General features: G+C 42.5%; 1 protein-coding gene across 1 annotated transcript; it reads left to right on the top strand.

Moving 5' to 3' along the window:
• The first annotated feature begins 1141 nt into the window (after window positions 1-1141).
• Window positions 1142-27123, top strand: rars1 (arginyl-tRNA synthetase 1). The gene is made up of 15 exons (XM_085471062.1): window positions 1142-1300; window positions 6861-6995; window positions 7097-7288; window positions 7675-7783; window positions 8321-8421; window positions 9428-9549; window positions 9641-9761; window positions 10548-10677; window positions 10864-10968; window positions 11270-11448; window positions 11562-11671; window positions 13835-13940; window positions 22364-22536; window positions 24657-24904; window positions 26827-27123. Exons 1-15 carry the CDS (start codon window positions 1256-1258, stop codon window positions 26934-26936), a joined length of 1986 nt encoding a protein of 661 aa, XP_085327188.1. The 5' UTR covers window positions 1142-1255; the 3' UTR covers window positions 26937-27123.
• Window positions 27124-27665: the final 542 nt, after the last annotated feature.

Below are 27665 nucleotides of genomic sequence, written 5' to 3'. Positions count from 1 at the left end.
AAAAAGTTCTTCTCTTCTACTCGTGTGTTGTGTGTTTTTCTTCCTGTCCTGAAATCCATGATAGCAGAGATGATAAAGGCAATTTTATTTCTCTGAAATCCTAATGATCAAGAGAGGTTTCAAGATGACTATTAAAATGCTGGTATCTGAAAACTTGGCATTAAATTGTTGGCTTGCATGTCTAATTAGCTTAATTACTCCTGTGGGACACCACAGGGTTCTGGACTTGGGCCCTTTTCTTTTATTATATGCTGACAATTTTAGGACTACATGCCAGTCATTAACTGGAGAGAAGGAAAAAAAGTGATTTTTTTAAATTATTTTTTTAAATACATTGTATTGTTGAGCTGATATGAGCGGAATCACATCATCTACAAAAAAGCAAAGATTTGATCCTGAGACAAAACCAGTCACTCTCCAACCAAAGTAAAAGGTAAAGAGATTCAAGACCAAGATTTTCTTCATGCAAACACACCAGCTTATTGTGCTCATTTTCTGACATTTCTGATAACAGTGATACATTGATTTAGTAGATAGAAAAAAGTTAAAATGTTTAACAGCTGCAGCTCTTTGTAAGTTGACCTAAAAATCAAACTACGCACACAAACAAGCAGCAGGAGAGAGGATGACATCCCCCTGAGACCATCTATTTGATCTTTTTAACCCTCTCAGGCTCAAATTAAGTTTTTTGTTGCTAATGCACAACCAAGTCCTGCAGTGGTACTTCTGAGTAAATGAAAAACTCATAAAATATGAATGTGGGGTAATCAGGTTGTTAGTTTTTAACTGTTGCAAATCGGCAACGCCTGCCTCGAGAGGGTTAATATTTTTATATATTCATCAAATTGATTTCATATTGTTTAAATTTATAATTGGTAATACTCCCATGCACATTCAGTGCAACATCACACTGCTGCAAATGCATGTCTGTTAATTGATGACAGTCCAACATCTTATATTCTTCGTATCTTTTGTAAGTCTTATCGTGCCAGTGGTTGTGTTTTTAGTGATACTTACCACATGACACACATAAAAGTCATTTTGGCTAAAACATCCACTGAAATCGCGCCTGGAAGCTCCGATACAGCAGGAGGCGCTCTCAATCCGGCGCAATGCAGCGAGGAAGAAGCGCTCCCCGGCACCGGAAGTGGACTGTAAAGTTACGGGCTTCTTCCTTTCCTCCGGTTTGTATTTCGTCAGCCACGAGATTCCAAGTCCAGCAGACAGAAGAGTTTCTCCGCAGAGCTTCAGGAACATGGGAGACCCTGTGACCGAGTACACGGCCCGGCTGCAGCAACAGGTCAGCGGTTAATGCGAGCTGTAGGGCTAAATGCGCATCCTGCCGCCGGATAGCAACATTCCAAAGTTCTGCCAGACTTAATGAAAAAAAAGTACTAATTTAAGACTTTTTGGCTTTTTATTGAATAGGTGCAGTGTCGAGTAAACCAGACATGCTTTGATTGAATATCTATGCATTAGTGTCAAATTCGGGTTAAGTTTGTTAAATCAAACGTGTCTTGTTGTAGTCGGAGGTCCCTTTGATTTGTTCGAGGACACTGCTTTGACAGCGCATGAAGGAGGAATGGCATGAAGAGTTTTTACTTGTTAAAGAGCTGTGCTTCGTTATTGTAAGTCACATATATGCCGAACTTACCAGATGTGATTGGCTATCACCTGTGCACAGTGGAGCCCAGAAAGATGAGTGACTACTGAAAATGAAAGGAGTTAAATCGGAAGATTTTTAAATTGAGTCTGGCGAGAACATTTTTCTCTACTTAACCCTGGCATCAAACTTATTTTTCAGAAAAATAAATATTTCACATTCCTTTTTGGGAGCTTTTATGATATATGATATGTATATGAATCAATAAATTACCCCACCCACCCACCGTAAGGACATATTCTGTACTTAAGTAGAAGTGCAGATAATCCTGTTTTAAAAATAAAAAAAGTACCAAGTTTGAAATGTACTAGTAAGAAAGTATAAGTATCTCCTTGAAGGACATTTTTACCACCTGTTTTTATGCAAAGCTAACTGAACCTTGTGCTTTATTGACATAATGATAAAATAATATCAGTCGTTGGGAATATAAACTTTTTAATTCTAATTGTAGTTTGAATCTGAAGAAAAATAAGGAAAATAGAAGAAAGCTGTATTTTGTGTTACCTACATTGTAGAGGGTGACTTTGTGTTTAAACAGGAAAATGTGTCCAGTCAGGCGTTAAAGTGGATTCAGCAGGTGGAGGAATCAGTTGTAATGCCTCTGTGTGGGGAAAAGAATCACAACTCATAATAATTTCTATTGAAAGCTCCAGTAGATTTTCTTAGTGTACAGGCTGTGATCAGCTGACCTGCTGCTCTCTGTGGATGTACACAACTGAGGTCAGCCAGATGTGAGCAGATGTAGATGCAATAGTAGTCCTGGCTGATTTCCATCCTCTACACCCACAGTACACTGTTTATGCTGTGTTTATACTAGACGGTATGAAGTTAATATGATAGTGGAATTCAGTCAGAATCACAGCATCATCAGCTAAACTTTATATGAATCTCTGCTACACTTGATGTAAGCTAACTGTGACCATGAACCCACAGCCACTGTGCACCTGTCACACACGGTTCTCCACTTTAAATCCACCACATTGCAGCAAAGTAACCTTTTTATCCTGCACTAACCTGCAGAGTCACATATGTGAGGATTTTTTCATGCAGCCTTTAAATTACAGTTAGTCTGCCTGAGTTTGTTTACTAGCATGTTTCACAATATGAAAAAACATAATGTCACATTTACCCAATATCTGATATAAAAACATGAGCAGCCCTTACCTTGAAATCTAAGCATTAAGGTGGTGTTTGCTGCCCTCTAGTGGAGATTAAGCAGGTTTTAATACACTTTGAAAACACATCAGGTGTGTTTTCACAAACACAAAGGTGTGGGGAAAAAATCATGCTGGATATCTAACCAGGGCGTCAGCGAGCTTGTGCTCAGTCCGAGGTTTGGAGGCGTTGGACGGGCTGAAACATAACGTCTCCGAGGCGTTCAGTCGGATCAGGCGAGCGTTGCCTCATCGTTGCACCTGGTTAACGTCAATAACACCAAAGCAGCTGAACCTGATTAATAACCTCTGATACTAACTGATAACATCAATAATTCAGAAGTTTAACTAACTTTCTTTATTCTTTTGAACAGTGTCTCTTTAAGGCCTTTCTGAAATAGTTCCTGTTACCAGGTATTTAAACACGTTTGATGGCAGCTTAAAGAGCGCTCGTCTTTCTGGTTTGCAATGAAAGCATTTCTTGCATCAGCTGTTGAGCGCACATTGTAAAACAAATACTTTCAGTTTTGCTTTGGTGAACGATGTGCGCTTTAAAGACTTGCAGGTCTGCTTCGTTATCACTTTGTTGGTGTGTCACCAGCCCGACCTGGGCTAGACTTTAAAAGTCACCACAGCGATGTGTTTCTGAACTCCGAGGCTCACTTCTGTTCAGTGGACTTTAGGTAAAGTTGTCGGTTCCTAATTTTCCTTCTGTTTTGTGTGGCGCTTTCATCTGATTTTGGACACGTTAAGCGATGAGACGCTTTTATGAATAAACTGAAGCGTAAATGTGATGTGGGTGTTTTTGCATTTTGTTTTCAGCAGACTGCACAGCGCAGCTTGAGCTGCTGGAAAAAGAGTAACTCGCTTTATTGTTTGATAAGAAGTAGTTATTAATTACTCAGTTATATGGCGTACTGAAGGTCGTCCTGCTGTGTGGTCGGTCTTTTGGTGGAGGGATAGTTTTGTATTTTCTTATTTTTTTACTTTGTTGCCATTTTCAGTTTTGAATTCAGTTTAGTTTCAGTTGTTTTTGAAAACAGGTTTGCTTCATGTTAATTTTTATTGCTTGAAACGTTTAATTTTACTTTCGTTTTTAATCTTTTACTTGTTGACTCTCAGTCTTGCAGACATTGAAATTCCATAAAAGCCTCATCAGCTAAGCTATAACAAATATTACAAGCAGGGCTCGCAAAATTTCAAAGTCCCTGGTAGCCCTTCGGGCAGGGACTCTTCAGGTTTTGGTAGCCCAAAATAAATTTAAGTAGCCCGAATAAAAAAGAGAGCAATTTGTTGATTGATGTTTTGTTTCTGTTACCATATTATACATTAAAGTATAATATCGTAACAGAAACAAAACATTAATCAAAAATTGTTGAAAAAAAAATTACAACATTGTATAAAAATTACAATCATCAACTCAAATACTTGGTTCTAATTGAACAGAAATTTCTATGAACTTGTAAGAACTGCGTAGGACATGAATCAGTCTGTGTCAGATCCTGAATTTGAAATTTCCGCTGAAGTCACGGGTAAGAGACAAGTGGAACCAAGATCGAGGCCGTTTGCTTTTTGAAGTTTGCAAAGACTGCTACATTGTGCCAGTGGTAGTTCACTCTTTGCAACATAGTAGCTGTTCTAAACAGGTTTTTCAGGTTTATTTTTAGTATGTTATTTGCAATTGGTGTTTGTTCTCCAGACTGAGCAATAATGCATTTCTTGCATTTCTCATGGGTTCTAATGGGGGCCTTTCTTAAAATGACTGGTCCCAGTAACAAAGGCGCTTGTCGACTCAGAAATCGAGAGAAAACCAACAACACACCCGGCAGAACGTCATGTTATTTACACGGGTGCACATAAGTGGTCCGCATGTGCGCATTCACTGTCAAAATAAAAGACGCACCAGATAAGAAGTTGCAACGCGCGTTTGCGTCCATATAAAAAGCTGTTTTTGTCCGCTAGAGTGGGATTTTCACGGCACATTCTGCACCACATCTCTGTGCGTTCATCATTTGTTTGAAGCCAGCTCACCTCCTGCAACTACTTTTCCGAGAATATGTGCTTCTTTTGTGGTTCGGACTCCTTCTGACATTTCTTTGGAGGTGGAGGAAAACCAAAGTAATTGCTTAAAGGAGCGTCTTCGACATCTTTAAGAGTTCTAAACAAATGTCTGTCCTCCTCCTGAAAATCCTATGTACGCAAACACGCGTTGCAACTTCTTATCTTGTGCGTGTTTTTTATTTTGACAGCGAATGCGCACCTGTGGACCACTTATGTGCAGCCCTGGTTATTTAGCTCATCATATTGCAGCCACAGAAATTCTTTTGTCCATGAAACCATAAAGCTGCACTTTCTTTTTGCCTTATAGTCTGATTTGTCATAACTTCTCCGTTTTGTGGTAAGCTTTTCTTTGGCTGTCACTTCTTCACCCTGACCTGTCTTATTTGGCTCAGCAGAACTGAAATGCTTTTACACACACACTCACATAAGCTCAGCGATTCTCTGCGCGATCAACCTCTCACATGTTTAAGCTGCAGGAGATTTCACTTGTCATGTTTGCATAGTAAGCTAACGATTAATAAGACGATGTCAGAGGAATTGGTGCACAAATTATCATCACTCACAGATCAGTGCTGTCGCTCTCTATACACAGTTCGCGCGATTGCAAAGTGAAAGCAAAAAAACAAGCGCAAATTCAAACGCGATTTCAATATGTCACATATTGACAGTGGCTCACCGATGCCAATGACATAATTACCCAGCTACATTTCTGAAAGAATGCAAAAGCATTGACATATATTTTTCCTTCCTACAATAGCCCGACGGGCAGGGCAGAGAGAGATTTTGGTAGCCCGACTGGAAAAATCGCTAGCCCCGGGCCCTGACAAGGTTGAAAAAACTAAACATGTAATTTTTATTTTATTTTAGTTTTCCAAGTTCACAAATTGTTTAGTTTCGTTTTAACTCTTATAGAAAATTTTTTCTAATTTTTATTTTCTTAACTAAAATGTTTTTCAAGTGTAATTTTAGTCTAAGTTGGTTATATTAACTTTGCTGTGCACCCTGTCGAAATTGTTAAAATGTATTATTAACTTTTTATACATTATACATACAGTTATTATTTGCTCAGCTCTCTTGCCCACCTGACCAACATGTATCCAGGGACTCATTAAATTCCTTATTTTCTGTATATTGCCTTAAAATGGCTTTGAAAAAGTATCAGCTACCTGATCTGAGAAGATTTGATGGGAGAAAGTCAACTGGCAGGTTTCTCTGCTGAGTCAAAACATTTATTATTTGGGTTAAAAAGAATGCAGATGTTGTTTAGCTGAAGAAAGTGAAAGTGTGTCTAGTCTCACATAACCCAAGGCTGTTTTTTTTTTTTTTTTATTTATTTTTCTAATAAAAAAAAATGTGTTTAAAGTTATTTTAAAAACCAAAGTTGTAATTGAAGTCCGAACGTGAGTCTTAAGTTCTCGCAATTAAATTGATTCATTTGTTGAATTAAGTTCCTTGTTTTATACTTAAATGATTCATGGTCATGTTAACTGGCTTACCACATACCCCACCCCCCACATCTGATAATGGTCAGGTATATATATTGGAGTAAAAACGAAACGGCTAATATCCAAAGAAAAAGATTTTTTTAAAAATTTAGGGGTGGCTCAAGACTTTTGCACAGTAGTTTACAAATATCAAAAACAGGTGTATAAGAGATCAACAGTGAAATACAGAAAAAGAGTTAAAGGTTATGAATATATGTGTCTTTATAATTCCTGAGGTGTACCACAGGGTGCTAACTCGGTCCTCTTTTAATGATCATTGATGTAATGCTCGTAGCCATAGAGGTAAAAATATTTATACTTCCACAGTTCCTTTTAAAAATGGGCAGCATTTAAGACCCTAAAGCATTTTCTCAGGCTGGAACTCGGTGTAAAAATATTTACTATTTATAGGAGCGCGTTAAAGCTTCTTGAGCAGCTCCAGTTGGAACTTTCTTTCTCAGTGTCTTTCTTGGAAATTGGAAATATTTTGATATCTAGGAGCAAGAGATCCAGCGTCTGTCTGCAGAGATCAAAAATCTTGAAAACTCCCAGAACCTCAGTCCATCTCCACGCCTGGAAGAGCTGCAGGAGGAAAACGCCCGACTCAAGTACCGCCTCAACATCCTGAAGAAGGTGAGTGGCGCTCTGCTGAAAGATGTCCTGAGGCGTTTTAATCTTAACCTGAGAAAAGCACATTGATGAAAAACCATTAAACCTTTCTGTGCTGTCCTCAGAGTCTGCAGGAAGACTCACTGAGTCAACGCGGCAAAGCCATGTTAAACATCAACCAGCGACTTCAGGAGGTCTTCGGCGAGGCCATCCAGGCCTCCTGCCCCGAGCTCGACAACCCGCCACTTTCTATTGCGCCCAGCCAGCAGGCCAAGTTTGGGGACTACCAGTGCAACAGCGCCATGAGCATGTCCCAGGTTAGACCGCCACGCCCGAAAACTGACGAGTTTATGTTTAATGGTTTATAATAATAATAATACATTTTATTTAAATAGCGCCTTTCAAAGCACCCAAGGACACTGTACAACTTAGATCATAATCTATGGTGGCTTATTATGGTTTATGGTGGCTTATTATGAATTATTGTTGTTATGGTGGCTTGTTATGAATTATTGTGGCTTATTTTCATTTCTGGTTGCTTATTGTGATTTCTAATAGCTTACTATGATTTTTACAGTTTTAAAAGCTGCAGCTGCATTGAGTCAAATTAGAGGATTGTATTTGAGCAGTGCAGTGTGTCCTGGTCTCAGCAGGTCAGATTAAAAAGCTTTGCTTCAGACTGTCTCTGGCTGTCGGGTTGCAGATGCTGAAGGCAAAGGGGATAAAGATGAACCCGAGGGAGATCGCAGAGAAGATTATCAAAAATCTTCCAGACAACGAACTCGTCCAGAAAACGGAGGTCGCGGGGCCAGGTAGAGACTCCGCCTTTTAATGATATCAACACAGACATCACGGCATTCACACAATTATAGTAACAGGAACGCTATTAAGTTCCTGTTTCTCTTTAAACTTTCTTCTTCTTCTACCTTATTATTCTAGTTGCTCCGTTTCTTTGCTGGTTAACTACTCTGACAGTTTTCACCATTCAAATTTTAAACTGTTCAGCTCTTTCTGGTAATGCCAGCTGTGTTGAGCTGTGTTTTAGCTCAGTGAGATGAGCAGGAGGGCTGGTTCCACTCTCGCCCATTGCAGCATGTTTTCAGCAGACAGTTCTGCTTCTTCAGCTGTTTTCGGAAGCCGATTTCCACGACACGGCATTCACACTGCATTTTCGCAGGAAATGCAACTTTTTCTTGTTTAGTTTAGTTTAATTTAATTTAATTTAGAACCTTGTCAAATGTGTACATATTTAAAGAGAAATAATTCTTTGTTTTGTATAAATATTAAAAGATTTAAAACTAGAGTAAATAAATGCCTAAAAAGTGAGTCTAAAAAAAGTTCTCTTTCAGGTTTCATCAACATCTACCTGCAGAAGACATTTGTGTCCAAACAGCTGAGCAACTTGTTGATTAACGGAGTGCAACCCCCACCACTGCCATCCAAGAAGAAGGTCTGTGCACATGCTGAAGTCATTTTCCCGCCATGTTTTTCCTTTTTAGTTAACCTCGGAAGTCTTTGATCCCTTTTTTAACATTTGATTTAATTATTTGTGTCTAATTATCTGGTATTCAACACAGTTTCACGCGCATTTTTTCTACTCTTGGCTCTGTGTGATGTCAAAGAGAGTACCACAGAGGCCCCGCCCACCAGTTTTATTGTTTCAGTCCTTGCCTTTCACAATAAAAGCCTTCCACGAACGCACACAAACAATAACAGTTTATAGAGTGACATCAAAGCAAATTACAGCAGATTTTAGGTTCACATTTTAAATATTTTTTACAAGTTGTGAAAAGGAAAATTAAATTTTTTTCTTAATAAATAAAAAATTTTCATAAAACTTGTAGAAATGAGCTTCCTGTGAAGGCAATCTGGACGCAGAGATGAGGTGAGGAGCTCAGTTTAATATAGCAGGAACCAGAAAATGGATAGATTAGATTATTTTATTAATTTATTTATTTCAGTTACAAAAATAAAGAACCACACTTACTCATTTAATTATTTTGGTGCTGTAAAAGTCACGTTCACATTTATCTGTGTGGAGTTGAAATTATTCATATAAAGTGCGACATAAAAAATGTGTGTATGCTCACAAAAGCAGAGAAGAGAAGGAGGAGGTGGAGGATGTGAATGAGGGAGAATCCAAAATAAGCTTTTTCTATAGAGACAGAAATTAATATTAATGCAACACTGGAAAGAAGAAGATTGCTTTTAAACTGAAGCTGTGACAGGAAGTAAAAACGTGTGTGGTTTAAGGCGGATGTCAAAAAGTTTGATTAAACACACCAAAACGGCGCTGATCAAACATAAAATAGGCTTATTATGAACCATGACTCATGCAAAGCTGCTCTGATAGAGTCCAGGAATAAAAACGTGGAGCTGGTTGAGTTCACCTGTGATGGGTTTACCCGTCTCAGCGTCTGCATTTATCAGTTCCTGTGTGTTTGTGTTGCATTCAGGTGGTGGTGGATTTCTCATCTCCAAACATCGCCAAAGAGATGCACGTGGGTCACCTGCGCTCCACCATCATCGGGGACAGCATGTGCCGATTGTTTGAGTTTCTGGGATACGAAGTCCTCAGGTCAGCTTGGCCGCGCTCGCTGTGTCGTAGCTGCGAACGTTAAAAACCTTTCAAGAAATAAAATCTAAAAAGTTAGTTTTTATTTCTGCAGGCTGAACCACGTGGGGGACTGGGGTACCCAGTTTGGGATGCTGATCGCCCACCTGCAGGACATGTTTCCAGACTACCTGACCGTCTCCCCTCCCATCGGTGACCTGCAGGCCTTCTACAAAGTCAGTTCATGCTCATCCCGTCTCTGTGTGTGATCGGGCTGCTTTTGGGAAAATCCCATGTGGGGTTAGGACCCTTTAAGGTTTTTACCCCAAGTGCAGTTTTTTAACCATCATAACTTCGCACTTACTTAGTCCCTATGACCCCAAAGCGCTTTACACTGCATTCAGTCATCCACACATTCACACACTGGTGATGGCAGCTACATTGTAGCCACAGCCGGGGCTCGAACCAGCAGCCTTCCGATTACAAGACGAACTGCCAACTCTTGAGCCACGATCGCATGTTCACATGAAACTTTCAGGGCTGAAAAACAGATTTAAGTTCTGTGGAAAAAAAAAAACGGACTCAAACACAAAAAGATGTGGCTGCCGTTGTTCCTTTGAGCCAGAAAGTTGACTGGGACAGCCACCTGTCCCACATGGTGATGCGAGCCCTGAAAGTTTGCCCAGAATGCACTTTTTGAAGTTTCTGCATTCATGACACTGATCAAATGTTCGGGTACAGACATGAATCTGGTGCAGCTTAGACGCGTCTTCAGCCCTGAAGGTTTCATGTCAACGTTTCCTGTAACTGTGAAGGTATTAAAGCTCAGAAATGCTGCAGAAATAAGAAAAAAGCCCCAAATTAAACCGACCCGGAGGCTTCTGAACATGTTCAGTGTGAGGGGAAAATGTTCTCGTGGCTTCATTAGATGAACTGGAGTTATTGTGTGGGAGACACGTTTTCTCAGCTTTGACTGTGACAGTGAAACGAGGGAGCTGACAGTCTCTCGTGCTCTCGTTCAGGAGTCAAAGAAGCGCTTTGACACGGACGAGGAGTTTAAGAAGCGGGCGTACCAGTGTGTCGTCAAACTGCAGAGCAAAGAGCCGGAGTTCATCAAAGCCTGGAACCTCATCTGTGACGTGTCCAGGACAGGTACGTCGGGTTTTAGCCTTTCATGCTAACAGGAATGAAACACTCGTCCCTCATTCAGAGCCGCTGGCCTTAAATTAGTCATGTGACACGAGGACGGGTTTAACCCGTTGGAGCTCCTCCCCCTCTTTAGAGCAGCCCGTCTACCTGTGACAGGTTTTAATTATTTCTTTTTTTTAATTTCTCCAGAGTTTCAGAAAATTTACGACTGCCTGGACATCGAGCTCATCGAGAGAGGAGAGTCGTACTACCAGGACCTGATGGTTGAGGTGGTGAAGGAGTTTGAGAAGAAAGGTCAGTGTGCAGCAGGTCAAAGGTCACGGAGGGCATTTCTGAGCATTTAGGGTTACCAGAAATAGAGCTTATTTGTTCCCTTGATCACACTGACTTGGGTTTTTAGAGAAGTCTTTATAGAATCAGTTTTTCTTCTTTCAGTGGATAATAAAGTGCAGCCTGTAGTTTCCGAGTGTCACCACCAGGTGGCAGCATTGCCTCATGGATGTTTGGTGCCCTCCTGTTTTTATCTCCTTGTCTTTTTTGGACTGACTGGACCTTCTCATTAAACCACCTCCATCCTTTTAAATCTCCACCTCAGGCCTGATGGAGCTCGACGAGGGTCGTAAGGTCGTCTTCCCCCCAGGGCAGCCCATCCCCCTCACCGTCGTCAAGTCAGACGGGGGCTACACCTACGACACGTCAGACCTCGCGGCCATTCGCCAACGAATCTTTGAAGAGAAGGCCGACATCATCATCTACGTCACTGACAGTGGACAGGTAGGTGGAGACGCGACCACAGAGGGTTTGGATTTAAGTCTGAGCTCCGTCTCTTTCCTGAACATGACGTTTGGAGGGTTTCTCACTGGATTTGGGTGTGTTTTCCCCTCCAGAGCACGCACTTCCAGGTGGTGTTCGCCGCAGCTCAGCTGATCGGCTGGTACGACCCCAAAGTGACCCGGGTGGAGCACGCTGGCTTTGGAGTGGTGTTGGGGGAGGACAAGTGAGTTCAAAACACGCTCTGACAGTAGAGTTTGTTTTTCTGAGTGCTGTTTGAGGGCCGCAGGTACCCGACTGTTGCCAGGTATGACATCACCGGGTGGAGACACACTGGGGAGGTGGTGCTGAGAAAAGGGGTGGAAAAAAGGGGTGGGGCATTGTCACTGGGGACAAAGTGTGAGTGGGGTTTGAAGCACCTGAGGTGGATCATGTGACGACTCTGAGGTTTAAAAGGACCGCCTCCCCGGGGACAGCCTGCCACTAGTGTTTTAGTGTCGGCCGCTCGCGAAGGCTACGCCATAGTTTCTACATGGATTCAATGCAGAGGTGTACGTGGTTAGGTCTTGCCCTTGGACGACGCCCACTGCGCACTTATAACTCCGCCCCTGACCTCATCCGTGGATGGTTAGGGAAGTCAAAATTCTAAAATAGGGCTCAATTATGAGAGCCCACCTGATTGGCTGATAAATGAAGAGCCGGGAGGAACGCCCTGCAGCCGCGTTATGTAGTTTGTCCACCAGAGGGCGCTCTGCGGCGGTTTTGGAATGCCACAAAGTAAACGAGTAAATGAATAACTACACGTAACAAACATTAAAACAATAAAACTGCTTTTTGGGGTTTTAAAAAATAATGTGTCTAAAGCCAACTTCAGATCCGAGGTCTCTGCTCGCCAGACGGGCAGACTTCCTGTGTTTCCCGCTGCTCACATAAAGGCTCGTTTTATTTATTTATTTTTTCTGCGTCGATGAATCAAACGCAGGATTTTCAGCCACTGCCCCACAAACAGCTTAGTCGTTTGCAGCGAATCGCAGAGCCTGCCTTACTCAGCATGTGAGGGGGAGGAGCAAGGGGAGGAGCAAGGGGAGGAGCAAGAGGAGGACAGCAGTGATGAAAAAGTTCACTCAGAGTCCGTGTTGTTATTATTCCTTCCTCCTCTTTCATCTTCTTTACTTTTCTCCTTCCTCCTCCTCTTCCTTTCTTCTCGTTCTTCTTCTGCTTGTTTAATTAAACTTTTCTGTTCTTCTGTTTAACTCCTCCTCTTCCTCCACTTATTTCCTCCTTCAGCAGTGCTCGTTCGCTTCCTTCATTTTCTCCTTCCCATTGCGTCTTCCTCCTTTCTCCATCTTTCCTCTTTATCTTCATTTTTTTCTTCGTCTACTCCTCCTCCTGCGTTCCTCGTCCTTCTCCCTTTCCTCCTATTTTCCTCCTTCTCTTCCACTTATTTCCTCGTTTTCTTTCTTCTGCCGCTGCTTTAACTTTTTCTTTGATTTTTTTCCCTTTTCTGGAGCTTCTTCTTATTCTTCTTCAACATTTTCATTTCACTCTTCCTCCACTGTCTTTATGTCCTCCTGTTCTTTTGTCCTCTCGCTGCTTATATCAAACCTCCATTTTCTTCCACGCCTCCTCCTCTTGTTTCTTCTTCTTCTTTTATCTATTTGTAGATTCCAAGTCATCACGTTCATAAACTTTAACACCTCAGATATATTTTTCCCGCCGCGTTCCCGTTTTTTTTGTCGTGCACTTTGAGCACCTCGTCTCTGAGCGTTGGGTTTTATCGTGTCGTCGTGTGAGCGATCGCTGCGCTCTGATTGGTGAGCAGATTTGTGATTTGACCGCTTATCTGTCACGTTGTTGTTTATTCCTAATCAGTCGACCTGAGAAGAAGCGCCGGGTTCAGGCGGCGGGCTGACGTTACGCTTCGCGGAGGCCATAACTTAAGTGCCGCTAAATGCCCCGCGGTAACCTGAGGGGGCGTAAATTGGCCCCACTATGTCTGCACTACGGCAGACTCCATTAGAAATTTATCACGCTGTTCTCATAATCGCTCATCCAGACAATAAGAGCTTAACGCAGCCACGGGGGGAGCCGTTATAGCTGCGAGTAAACAGAGGAGGGAGGGGAGGCGGGGGTTATTAAATTTTTGGCTCGTGCTCGGCTTGTAATGCTTAGCTGATTTGCTTGATTGTACAAAATGTATCGCCCCGAGGCGAGCAGAAGTAATCTAATAGTTTGCTGTCATGATAATTATTGGAGACAGGAAGTGGAACCTCTGCTGGTTCAGGTTGGGGATGTGAAACTGCAGCAGCTCCATTACTGGTTCCCCTGCAGGTGGTTTGTAACCCGGCGTCCTCGCACTGAGCCGCTGTTTCTGCCGTTTCCTCCACAGGAAGAAGTTTAAGACTCGTTCTGGAGACACGGTGAGGCTGATGGACCTGCTGGACGAGGGACTGAAGAGGTCCATGGACAAGCTGAAGGAGAAGGAGCGAGACAAGGTGAGGCTGCAGACGCGGCAGAACAAAAACCTGATGGGAAGTTTAAGAAAATCCTCACCTGTTCACACGGCAGCGAGGAGTTCAGGCTCCACACGAGAAACTGGGACGGCCCTCACCAACAGTCCCAGTTAGAGTAACTAACTGGCCAACGAGCATTTCAACTCAGATATAATTTCCACGAGATGACGTAAGCAAGAACACTTCTACGGTGGCCCTGAGAGGTCAAAAGCACTCCAACATAAGAAAAGCGCACAAAGAAATTAAAAGAAAAAAGGTAACACTTCATAACACGGGTGTAATTAAACATCATTTCATTTTATTTTTAATAAATAAATAATCTACCTTTATATTTACCTACAAATACTTGAAAGTAGGCACAACAAGAAGGTAACAGGTCAGATTTTTAAAGAAGACAATATTGAAAATTGGATGTTTTCCTCATCTTACATCGTAAATATGCTTCTCAGGGGCCATATTATGGACTGAATTAATCATCAAATGTCTTTTTATTATTATCAGTAAAAATGTTTTGGGCCTTAACTTATTATAAAATAGATACAATAACAACTTGCAGCGTGACCTTAAAACGAGCTGCATGTAACTTTTTCCTCATGATCACTGCTCAAACATAAGGAAACGCCACATTCTTTGGACCCGGGTCGGTCCATAGGCTGCTGGTAACGTCTGAATATTACAGTTTGGTACATCGCCTTCACATAAAAAAAAAAAACAGGTTATCAATGGGAATATCCCATTGGATCTTTAAACAGACCAAACCTGGGGTCCCAGTACAGCCCAGTATGAGGTAACCAGTGTATTCTGAGCAGGAAGAGCCGGTGCTACTTCTAAACGTGTGCCTTTAACGTGTGGTGGAGGTGGAGAGCTCAAAGAGGGCATGAAAAACAGATCAGGTTACAAACCGGAATGATTGTTTTCCTGTTGTTGACTCATCAGCGGACGATCAGTGTGAAATTGACCAATCAGACACAAACGGTTCTGCTCTTGTTTGGATTAATGACTCAAAACAGCCGAGAGGAAAAGTGTTTGCAGAGGTTTGAGCTCACACATGAGCAGAGGAGGATGAAAGGACCACACGGGGCTGAGAGGATGAGAGGGAAGCAGCCGGGCGGTGGCGTTTCAGCCTCAGTGTGTCTGGACGAGATGAGAAAGCTCCCAAGTTTGGCTCTCTCTGAGCGGGATGAGAGCGGGAAGAATTAATGGCTACTGTAGAGCGAGGTGGTCATTACTGTAAAATAAGCCTCGTCGGAGCAAATCGAAAGCCGGGCTCGGGGAAGAAATAATGAGCGACTCGCTGGACGGCGTCCCTCGCTGCTCCAAACGTCTGCTTATAAAAGATAAAATATTTGACACAGAATATGGATATAACATCATCGCAATAACAGGAGTTATTCCAGCAGATGTAACCCAGGAGGAAGAATAAAAAAAGACTTCCCGCCATCGATCGAGTTTGAATCAGCAGGATGACTCGTGGTTAAATATTCACCACACACACGTGGAGCTTTAAAAAGACCTCGAGAGGAGAATCGGACGGGAGACGTGAAGCTTGGTGATCAGAGGCTCGATGGGACGAGCGTTTCGCTTCGTTAACTAAAAACATCGACGTTTAGGAGAACACACAGAAAATGTTTATTTTTTCTTTCTTTGTCCTCCCACAGTCCAAAGATGTGCTCGTTAGGCTACCTGCTGATCCTGAACTGAAGTCATGTGACACGTGCGTCTAACGGCTCATATAGCTACGACATCGCTAAAAACAAGCTAACGTTCATCACCATGTGGTCGTGCTTTAGATGCTCCCACTTTTCCTTGTTTCTGAAGTTTTTCCACGTCTTCTTTTTACTTTCCATCCATTCCCATAGTGAGTCTTCATATTCCCTTCAGATGTATTTATATAGTATACTATGTGTGTTATACTGTAAAGTGTATATAAGAGTCCTCCCCAACAGTAATACAGAGAAAACCCCAACAATCATATGACCCCTATGAGCACTTTGGCGACTGTGGGAAGGAAAAACTCCCTTTTAACAGGAAGAAACCTCCAGCAGAACCAGGCTCTGTTAGAGCCATTGGGGGTGAGAGGAGGACAAAGACACTGGAAGAGGGACGGAGATTAGTAATAATTAATGATAAAAAGCTGACTGGTGTGTAAACACAGAGGCAAAGTGCATCATGGGAAACCAGAGGTTAGTGGAGGGTAAAAGGGAAGCTGACTGCCTCAGTTTGCTTGAGTTCAGCAGATATTCTGTGTTAAATGGAAGTTTTTGCACAGATAAAGCAGGAAGTTGTGTGTCATAAACTTCCTGACTCTCTGCTGAGCGCCTCTGCGTTTTGACTGATGACCCAGCGATCCCATTTCAGGGCTCAGACGAATGTCAGACTTCACGTTTTTTTTATCTTCGGTGGATTGAGCGTTTGTCAGCGGAGAGTCCTTCGAGTCTTTCGAGCCTCGAGTTGTTTATTTTCCTTTTTCTAAAGTCATTCTTCAGAAAAACAAACTTCTGCCAGCGTGTTTCCCGTCCGGTTTTCCCTCCTCTCTGTTTCCTCAAACCAAACCACGCCGCCGCCGCCCGGCCCCGATCCTCCATCACCGGCTCGCCCGGACCTCGTTAAGAGCTGCTTGTTTGGTTGTTTGGAGGTGGGAAGTGTTTCCTGCCTGATTCAACTCAGAAAATACCTGTTTACATCCTTTTCTTCCCTCCCCGGGCCATGTTAGCCGCTCTCTCCGCCTCACACAGCGAGGCTCTCGACGTTCCCGTTACTTTGACTCGCCGTGTCTCACCTGCTGGTGCTGAGGTGTTTCTGTGATGTTAAACTTGCAGGGAGATTTTATTTTATTTTTTTAAAGAGGAGAAAAACAAGAGAACCTGACCCGGTTAAGTTATTACGTGGAGCACTAGGTGTGGTGCAAGCAGTCGCTGACTTTCAGTTGAACTGCAGCAATTTTAATGCTGAGAAGGTTGCCGGAAGCCGGTGCCAGCTCCCCTGCAGGCCCCTCCGGCCCGGCGCTCCTCGCTCCGTCTGGGTCGGTGCCCACGTCTACCATCTGCTAACCCGGCCTCATTAAAAACAAACCCCAGCCGTGGCCTCCGTGAACCTCAGCCCGCTCTCTAACACTGCTGCTCCTTCATGTTTGTTTTCAGCAGTTGTGATGTTTCACACTTTGCTCTCTCCTCATTTTTTTGTCTTCTGTGTTTGGTGCTTTTATTTCCTGTTATTTTCTGGCCCTTCCTGTCTCATCCTGCCCCGTGTGTCACACACATCCTGGCCTCTCCGGCCCTGACCTGTCCTTTTGTGGCTGTTAGAAAAGCGCCTTTCAGACCAGACTGTAAGAATTTCTCGCTGCAGGGACCGATTGTTGAGTTTGCAACTCAGTTTTGGGGTTTTTTAGCTCGTAGTGCAGAGCAGGAACCTTTCTAAGCATGATGGGGCCTCTTCTCCTCATTCTAGCTCCATATTTTTATTTGCAAAGTAGCTTTGCATGATTCAGTGTTCAAAATAATCCTTCAACCACTTCAGCCGTTCATTCTTTTTCTCCATCAGGCTGAAGCGCCGGGCAGGCATCAGGCAGTGTTTATGAATTAAATTCAAATTAAAACCACAGGTGCCTCTACAGGTAACCTCAAGGTCAGAGGTCAGGTTTTCTGAAAAAGTCACACAGCTAACGTATGTTCAGCATCGCAAACTGACAAACACTCAGGCCATCTGGGATCGATTAAACTGGTCTGAGAATCTGCTGGATGTAACAGCTCAGCTGATTAGTCGCTTATTTTCAAGGCGCGTACATAAAACGCTAACGTGTCGCCAGGTTGAGTAGAATATTAGTCAAAAACCCATTTGGTCATAAACATCCACCTATAGCTCTGCTGGACTCTGAGGGTCTCAGAAAGGTTTATATTTATGATTATTTTAGCATTTCTCATTCCTGGTTCTCCGTTTTGATTGGATATGGTGGATGAGGTCACTAAAGCACCCCGTTAAGCTGTGCGACCTGGTAATCAGGTGTTCTGGACCTAACGACACTAGATCCTCTAAAGATTCTAGTATATGTTTTACTTTATACATTTATTTTTATCTTCACCTTTTAAAACAAGAATTGGGTGCACGAGTTTGAATTTATTTAGGATTTTCTCTAATCTACACTCTTCAATGGTTTGTCTTCCTCTTACTACATCAAAATAAGACCATCAGTCTTCCTCACTCACGTTTCAAAACAGCAGCTCCACATGTAAGTAAAACTTACTCCAAAGATATGCGTGTAATCTGAGTAAATGTTAATACATCAGAAAAATGGGTCAGGCCTGTTTTATGTCACTGACCCTCTTCTAAAGAAACTAGTGGTACGGCCCAGACGCTGGTTTTGGAGAATCACTGCACCCCTTGATCAGGATATCTCATTTAAAAGAAATAATTGTGTATTAGGAGCAAAAAATGGTGATAAATATGTTTAATTTCTGACTAAATACAAAGAGAATTAAAATAAAGTGCCTTTCTTTGATAAGACGAGTAATCAGTTGGCTAGTCTTTGTACCAGTTGTCGAGTACTTCTGGCTCCAGCTTATTAAACGTCTGAATGTGTCTTTAAGGCTATTTCTTTTCTCCTACACTCTTAGAGTAGAGGCTTCTCAGTCTTGGATTATAGAGGCTTCCCTTTAAACTCTCAGAGCTCGCTCTGTTCTGCTGTAATTCAATAAAGGATCCAAGATTTTATAAAACATTGAAGGTTTGTCCTTGAATCAGCAGGTCACAGCTACCAGGGGGATGAGATCTATTGTTTCTTTGGAGCCACTCTGAGAGCTCAGCGAAGTAACATACACCTTCTAGTACTAAATAAAAGAACATCAAGCCCCGTTTGAAAGATGGGATTAAGATTCAGGGCAGAATGCAATGAAAGGAGGGGAAGGCAGAGTTTTAAAGATTCATATTTTTATAGAACATTTCGGAAATTTCCACTTCAAACTTTTTCCCCTCGACACTTTTGAAAAGATGGGACAAAAATGAGAAAACCTTGTATCTGCTGCGGTAATTTTGAAAACACATTGATGTCTTTTAGAGGCTCTGGAGCAGGAGGGGGATTTGAATTTAGGATTTGGTTCATAAATGGAGTGAAAATGGAAGATTCGGCCCAGAGACAAATGTCTGTGAATGCCAGGATGATTAAAAACACTTACTGCAATCATTTCATAAAATATTTATGTTTACATTTTTATATTCCAGAATCTCAAAGCCCGGAATTGTTCCTCCGCTGGGAATAATTACATAAATTCACCCATTGTAGTTGTTGAAGGTGGAAATATTGATGGAGACCAAAACTGTATTTAATAGCGGGCTGTGAAGATTTATTTACGGCTGTAAGGTTGGTCATCTTAACATGGCAGTCCATGGGGACTGACTCGCTTTTGGAGGCGGCCTCTAGTGGACATTAGCGGAACTGCAGGTTTTAGTGCTTGATTTGTTTTTCTGTTCAGGAAAAATAAGCGATCGCATGTTCGATGTTGTAAACAGCTGTTCAACCAGAGGTTTACACTCGACCACTCGCTGTTCGACCACTTTGGGTCATAAGCTGATTGCACAGGTTGCGTTGTGGGAGGCAACCTGTCTACAAACAATCACAGTCGACCTCACTGCAGTCACTCTCAGTTTGCTAATAGTGATGGAGCTAATAGAAGCAGGCAAGAGAAGAAACAAAGTTAGTCGTGTTTGAGTACTTTGCTCGCTATACGTCTGCACAAGCGGCACACCGCTTTGGTTACATCCTTAGGTTTACCTCTTTCATCTAGTTTAAAGCCAAAGAAATCCCAAATTGGCAACTTTTATATTTCTTTTTTAGTGCTGTCAGCGTTAGCGCACCATCATCACAACTAATGTGATTAACAACCCGTCTGGAGCACAGAGTCAAAATACCTGAAATGTCTCTGTCAACACATTTCGGGCAGTTTGTCCAACGTTTCTGCGCTCCAGATGGGTTGAGGGTGTTAAAAATTTTAATGGCAATAATGGTAATGACCACATTAATGCATTAACACTGACAGCACTAATTTTTGGGGGGAAATTAGTTCGTCCATGTTTGGACTTCTTCTGTGTTGTAAATGCACAAATCAGTCCGTGCATGATTACATTGCTCCGCCCATCAAAAGTCTGCGCATGCGTGAATATACCTCCATCGTCGATTATTGGACTGACGCTTGTTGTAAAATATCGCCCAACCCTATTTCAAACCCTGAATATACGTAGTTAATGTGAATTTCTGTTTATGTAGACTGCAGGATATTTTCACAGTTAATTTCCATATTATCTGAAAAAATCAGAAGCTGGACAAATGTCCTCCTCGTACATCGGCCGGAAAAGCTTGAACCCGGTCATCTCTGTGCACCTCTGGTCATAGAGCCCGAGTTACATTACATAACCAGTATTCCCATCATATTTATCTTTGTTTTTTTCGAGCTCTATTTTGGTGTTTCAGTCGATCTCAAAATGATTTGAAAGTTCAGTTGATCGTATGTAACAGTGGGAACAGCTGGAGGAGCAGACGAAGGCCAGTTTGTGTAAACGTTGGAAGTTTCTGCAGTGGAAAAGTGGCCCTTTGTTCCAAATCTGACCTTAAGGGGGACTTAAGGACATTTATTGTCTTTTTCATTTTTAGTTTTAAACCATCTTCACTGTGTTGAGTGGATTAAAGCCAAATTTGTCAAAGAATGTTTTTTTTACTTATTTTTTTTAATTGTGGTGTCAATTCATTAAATCAGCCTAAAATGGCTAAGTTACAGCAATCCATCCACCTTAGGCCCTTTGGACAAAAATGTCCACATTGAAACCCATTATAAACGCTATTTTTCACGCCAGAAAAATTACGGCCAAAGGGGTCGTCAGGTCTCCAGCTTAGGTTTTGTTTTGGACTACAGGCCTTAGAGTTGTAATTTTTTTATTTGTCCACCGGGTGGCGCCCTTGCTTCACATTTGACCTCTGCTGGAAAACAGCGGGCTGCTTGGACAGACCTGCGGGAAATGACGCCTCTTTTCCGGCGTGCAGCAGCGGGTTCGCCCGCTGATCGGGCGGACCATTTTTCGGTCCCTAGGACCATGAGAGGGTGCTTTTTGTTTTTTAGTCAACAGGAAATGACGTATTTGTTGTCACGTGGTACCGGAAGTGTGCGCTGGAAAAAGGAGTCCGACGCAACATGCCCCCCGATCATCGTCGCGAGTTAACCCGGGAGAATGCACTCATTTCGGCCTCGACGAGCAGCATTTGCCGCCTGGAGACCATTTTCTGGTTCTGGAAAAAAAAATAAAAGGCGATCGAAATGACTCTTGGTGCCAATCTTTAGTCCATCTAAAGGCCTAATTATAATAACAATCAAATATTACTTCAAATGTTTTTTTGGGAAAATATTTAGTTTTTTAGTTTTTTTTTTAGTTTTTTTGTAATTTAAAGGGTTAAAACAACGAAAATATAATTAAAACTTTATATGAATATTTCAGGGAGAAGCAGTTTTAAAAGACTGACCAATTTAAAGTGAAAAAAAAAATTAATATTTAATATTTTTATTGCACTTTTTGGGGCGTGGTCGATAGTGTGCATTTTATGAAATGCGCTCCTGGAAAAAAAATAAAAGGCGATCGAAATGACTCTTGATGCCAATCTTTAGTCCATCTAAAGGCCTAATTATAATAACAATCAAATATTACTTCAAATGTTATTTTTTTAAAATATTGAGTTTTTTTGTTTTTGGGGGCTAAAAAACAGGGCGCTCATGAAGTAAAACTGGGATTTAAAGGGTTAAAACAACGAAAATATAATTAAAACTTTATATGAATATTTCAGGGAGAAGTAGTTTTAAAAGACTGACCAATTTAAAGTGGAAAAAAATATTAATATATAATATTTTTATTGCACTTTTTGGGGAATGGACATTTATGTCCATTAGAGACCAAAGTGGATGTCTTTTTTAAGGACCCCCAAGGGTTAAATCTAACCTGCCCGTTACTCGCAGCCCTGTTTTCACCTGTGCCATTAATCTTTGTCCTGTCACGTCACTTCTTCTATCTGCTGTGTTCTGCTTGACTGCAGTTTTTTTTTCTTGTTTTTTAATCACTATCACGAAATCTTCATAATCCTCCTCTTCACTCCCTACGGTATCAAACACGTCACACACAGATTCAAGGGAAGGCTATGACTCAATAAGTCAATTTAATCTCTGCCCGAGGATTGTAAATTGGTTTCATTATTTGGATTAAATTCATCTCACTGGTTTAACTGTTGGAAGCAGAAGGTGAAGCACTGCCTTCAGTAATTACAAGCTGATTAAAACGACACTTATCAGCATTTTTAATGCCATAAAGCACGCCGGGCGAAGGCGGCGATGGGGAGAGATTGTCTGCTTTAATAAAAGAAAACCTTCTTTCTGCAGGTCCTGACTCCAGAGGAGCTCACGAAGGCTCAGAGGGCCGTCGCCTTCGGCTGCATCAAATACGCCGACCTCTCCCACAACCGCAACAACGACTACGTCTTCTCGTTTGATAAGATGCTGGACGACCGAGGCAACACGGCGGCGTATCTCCTCTACGCCTTCACCCGCATCAGGTCAGGGTTCACTACAACTTTTAATACTTAGTTTAGATAAAAAAGATTTAAGAAGTGCACGTGTTCCCGCACACAGTCAGGCACACAAGGATACAAATAGCATATAGATTTAGACGAGTTCTGAAGTTTAGAACAGCCTGGATCTAAACGAGCGTGGACCAATCGGAAGTCCTGATCTGTTATACAGCCCTAAAGAAGCTAATGAAGTGTCGAGTGTTTGCAACCTTACTGAAGTGCACATGAAAACTGAGGTAAATCAAACATGTGTACTCAGGGTTCAAAGTTATTGGCTGACAGGAAAGGTTTGAAAGTCTTAGATGAATGGATGACGAGTCCCGGCTGAGTACCAGGAGTTCCACATTTAACCTGGGTGGCCCACTCCATCCTGTCTTTGTGCCACCTCAGTCTTCTCCAGCAGTCTTGGCATTTGACAGTCACTGAGACGACCTTAGTCTTGGCTTCACTTTACACTTGAAGATTCAGATTCGGACTAAATCCAGAGATAAAGTGGAAAGTTGCAGCTTTGCGCCTCTGTTGCAGCTCTTTTCATGCAGCCCATCAAACCCAGTGTAAAATAATGAGCGGCATTGCTGCTAAGATTAGTTATGTAGCAATGCAGAAGCCGGTCTGTTTAGTAATCTGTCCATCGGTTATATGAACTATTGCTTGACCCTGAGTTTAGGACACTGAAACTATCCTGAAAGTTAAATCAAGTGCCTCCATTTTTCTCGTCTGTCCTGTACGAGAACCTCCCATCAGCACCAGTATACTTTCATTACTCGTATCAGATCGGCCTCGCCAGACCCTCTGCGATCGTTGTGGCTTGGGATTAGTCTTTGGGGTATTTCCACTCAGTGAGACCCAATTTGTCCTCACCCTTATCCCCTCCATCGACTGAGCGTCTCCAGGCTGCACAAGAGCTGCACTGATCTTCCTCTCCAGCTTCCTGGAGGAGTTAGTCGGGGTGGCAGAGCGCCCGGCAAAGGATTGATCCCCTCTCTCTCTCTCTTTTTTTTTTTTTTTTCCCCTCCAACCGGGAGGGGTGAGCAGGCTCGCCTGAGAGGATTCGATGTTCGTGCGTTCAGTCAATAGAGCACTCAGTGACGGCAGCTGCCCCCTGCTGTGCTGTTCAAGATTCAGAGAAGAAGAAGAGAGAGAAAAATGTACAGAAGCAGAACTTAAAACCATGAGCTGGGCTGTCCAGTTTAACTGAACATGGACACAGAAGGAAAAAACTGAGCTTAATCAGTGTTTTAGGAGATGTTGGGTTTCCTCAACATGAACCCCAACATCACTTCTTTCATGTATTTTCCTAAAATTGGTTTATTCATTGTTGAGGTGGAGGATAAAAAGAGAAAACGATGAACTATCAACGGGTCATTTTTATAAGCCGGCTTCTGCTTGGTTTGGATAAAAGATGGATCGTTATTGGGAACACGATGGGATAACTGTGGCCGAGTGGATGCTTGGAGAATCAGACTTGTTTTATACATTTTTTCCAAAGCAGAGTTCTCATCCTATCACCAGCAGGAGATCGGGGGCGTGTGAAAGGGTTTTGGTGACCAGTGACGTGGAAACTGTCGAAGGTCATTGATATTTAGTGATTTAAAGTCACGTTGAGCAGAATAACCGCTGTTCATATGAAGTAGGCGGGTCCTGAGTTAAACCAACTTTGGAGTGGTCAACAACCAATGAGAGTGCAGGATACTGGAGCTAACCACTGCGACTCTCCCTGCTTTAAACATCAAAACCATCACAAGTAAAAGCCAATTAGTCTTTGAGTTGAACTGATTCATGCCGATGTTTGGACAAGTAATAAACTGTCTCAGGACTTGGTTTGTCCATCATTTGTTGCTCTGATATTCTCCTGAATGTCACAGAACAATTATATTTGGTATCTGCCTTTAACATTAAGTCTTTGAGCTCTTCACAAAATCACTGCTGGAGATCATCAGGTGTTGGTTCTGAGCGTTTTCATGGGCCTTTGTAGTAGATTTACCCGTCTCATAACTATTAACTATTTGAGGCTATAGGTGTTTAGACAGCACAGCCCTCCCAGTCGTTTTCTTTTTAGCCTGGACTCTTTAACTGGTTTTTAAACGTTTGTCTTCCTCTCGCAGGTCCATCACCCGTCTGGCCAAAATCGACGAGGCCACGCTGAAGAAGGCGGCAGAGACCACGGAGATCCTCTTGGACCACGACAAGGAGTGGAAGTTGGGGAAGTGCATCCAGCGTTTCCCGGAGATCCTGCAGAAGATTCTGGACGACCTGCTCCTCCACACGCTGTGCGACTACGTGTACGAGCTCGCCACCACCTTCACAGAGTTCTACGACAGCTGCTACTGCGTGGAGAAGGACCGGCAGACGGGTGAGCTGGGTCGAAGTTTAGATCAGTTTCAGGGGGACAACTCTCTGGTTAGGGTCCAAACTTCAGTTTGGTGTTCGCGTGTTGGTTGTTTAGTGCATCCGATGATCGTTTTTTTTCTTCACTTTGATTTGAATATTCAGAGTTTGGTTTGATATGACGTCCTTTCCTCTCATAATGTGCTTTTAAAAGTTACTCCAAGTTGTGTTTCTAAAGTACTTAAATTCTTTGGTTTTCTTTTCTGTGTCCTAAATTGTAAAACAAAACCAAAGCTGTCCAAACTTTGAAATAATAAACTTGGCATAATGTGGTCAGAACAAAAGTTTGAGCCAAGGTCCTATTGGATGGCCAAAGGATCCAGACCCGACTGTTTAGTATGAAGCTGCAAAGAAGGGTTTGAATTTTCGACTTTTCACTGTTGCTTTTGCAGAAGGAATCGATGTGTTGCAGGTCGTCAGTGAATCCTGATGAGAGAGAGAGGATGTCTGGACTGTTAGTCTGAGCTGAGGGCTGACTCATTGTACAGCCTTCCTGCTAACAAAGAGCCCACGGCTTATTAGACTACACCAGTGTAAGGTCGTTCGAGCCCAGAGCGCCTTGCTGGTGGGTTTCTTAGATTTACTACAGCAACGTTTCTTTGTAATGACGTTACACGATCTTTTTCGGAGATGGACAAACAAAGCCTGCGATTCTGTGTGCAGATCATAGAGCGGCCTTGCTTTCAGTTTGAGATTGATGTTAAAGGAAAGTGATGGCTGAGGACAAAAATCCCAGGAGCCGAGGGCTGGAATTCTAAAACGCTTGGAGAAGAGCATCTGGACTTCTTTAAGTTGCTTGAAGACCAGCTTGACCTCAGGAAATCACATGATAGGGTGGGGCTAGGGGGTTCGTGACCCCCTTGGGGGAAACTCCCACAGGGCTTAAATCTGGGACTCTCCACCATTTGACCTTAGAACTGAAGAAGCTTTTCAGATGAGAGGTGAAACGTCTTCAAGCAACTTAAAGAAGTCCAGAAGTTTTTCTTTCCAAGCTCTTTAGACTACCATGACCTGGATGACTGAGAACCTTCACAGCCGAGGGCTGCAATTCTTTCTCCAGCCAGAACAGTCGCCCTCTGGTGGTTGTTAAATAGAATGCAGCTTTGAAGCACTTTGCTGGGTCCATTATCATCTTTTAAACTGGCCGAGTTCGTTCAGCCTGTTAGTAAGAGTGACCTAAGAGTAACTCCACCTTCTCGTTGGAACATGATCACTGCCGGCTTCAACAAATCAACATGGAGAAAATGGCGATCCACAGACCAGTGTGTGTTTAATTACTAAATGGAAAAAAATCTTCTCCTGTCTCCATCCTTGTCGCATCACCGCACACCAGGATGTCGGCTTGTTTGGGTCCACGTTCACGCCCCTTTAACGACCTGTCTGTGTAACGCTCCTCTGCTGCTCATTAACGACTTAATTTCTATTGGATTTCTTCTCCGTCTGACAGTGCGAGGCTGTCACGGCTGCTGTGTGCGGATGCAGATGTTCAGGTCACTGATTTTTATTTGATGCTGCCGGGTGATGGCGGCATCATTAAACACGCCCTCTGATCTTTTTGTCGTTTATTAGTCTCGCTGTCTAGTGCACCTCTGACCGCTTCAGTCTCACCTCACCTCTGTTTATTATTCTGTCTTTTTTCCCATCATCGCCGCCTTAATTTTATTTTGTTTCAGAATTTGTATCTTTTAGCTGCCTTGTTATTTCTTATCCTCTACATAAGGACAATAAATGGGGAAATAAAGTCCTGTTAAACACTCATCATGGGATTGGTTTGTGCTAGCACTTTTGTAAAATGCGTATTTACTGAGAAAATAATCCGATAGTTCAAGAGATATAAACTCGAACACGCCTTTGATTTCCTCCGTTTGTCTGTTTTTACCTTTTCAGGTGAGGTGATCAAGATCAACATGTGGAGGATGCTGCTCTGCGAAGCTACTGCAGCCATCATGGCCAAAAGCTTCGACATCCTGGGTCTGACCCCGGTCGAGAGGATGTGATGTCAGAGTTCAGAACGAGGGGAAGCCTGAAGATGAACCTCGGCAGTCTGAACTCAGTGAACCGGAAGTTATTTTTCCATAACACTTATTAAATCAAACATGGGACGGGGAAATCATTGTGTTCGACTCATTTATTAATGTCTCGTGTGAAGGATCTTTTTATTAAAGGGCGATTCTGAAACCAAAATATCACCCAGTCTGCTGTCAGTCATTTTAAAGCTGGTTCTGTAAACTTCAGTTGAGACATATCGGCTTCCTGGTTTGGTCGGATATAAACTCCGTGGTTGGGAGCTATTCTGGAAAAAAAATGTGTACACAGCGGTGCTTCAGAGGGTAAAGCTCTGAAATCGGTTCATTGGTGTGTGAGTAAAAGCATTTTGATTACGATCTTGGATGTCATAGGATAAACTGGCTGTTTTTCAAGCAGAGGTAGATTACATGTGCTGCTGCTCATTAAGAGCCTGTTTCCACTTCATGCTGTTAACACGTGATCTGTCTGGATAATGACGGCCAATCTGTGGGATTCTACGTTGGGAAGTGTAGCACAGAGATGGATGGGTGCCACTTTTGCTCATTGGGTTTAATTTCCGAAAGTGCAGCTGGAAAGGCCCATTGATTGGATGTCATTGCACAGAGAGATCACATGGTAATTTACACCTGGCTCATCAGCGTACCCAGCGTTTTGTAAACCCTGATTAACATGATTTTTTTTTCCTCACCCAGAAAAGA

This window comes from Copadichromis virginalis, linkage group LG10 (assembly GCF_057382275.1).
Source record: "Copadichromis virginalis isolate Kocher_CV1m ecotype Utaka linkage group LG10, C_Virginalis_male_GT1.1, whole genome shotgun sequence".
Classification (NCBI taxonomy): Eukaryota; Metazoa; Chordata; class Actinopteri; order Cichliformes; family Cichlidae; genus Copadichromis; species Copadichromis virginalis.
Note: the sequence above shows the minus strand (reverse complement) of the source record. Positions and strands in the feature narration are given on the sequence as shown.

Excerpts from the sequence above, each read along its gene's own strand:
- rars1 (XM_085471062.1), top strand. The coding sequence starts at position 1,256 with ATGGGAGACCCTGTGACCGAGTACACGGCCCGGCTGCAGCAACAG. Across the intron at positions 7,289-7,674 it reads GCGCCATGAGCATGTCCCAG|ATGCTGAAGGCAAAGGGGAT; the intron begins GTTAGACCGCCA and ends GTCGGGTTGCAG. Across the intron at positions 24,905-26,826 it reads GGAGAAGGACCGGCAGACGG|GTGAGGTGATCAAGATCAAC; the intron begins GTGAGCTGGGTC and ends TTACCTTTTCAG.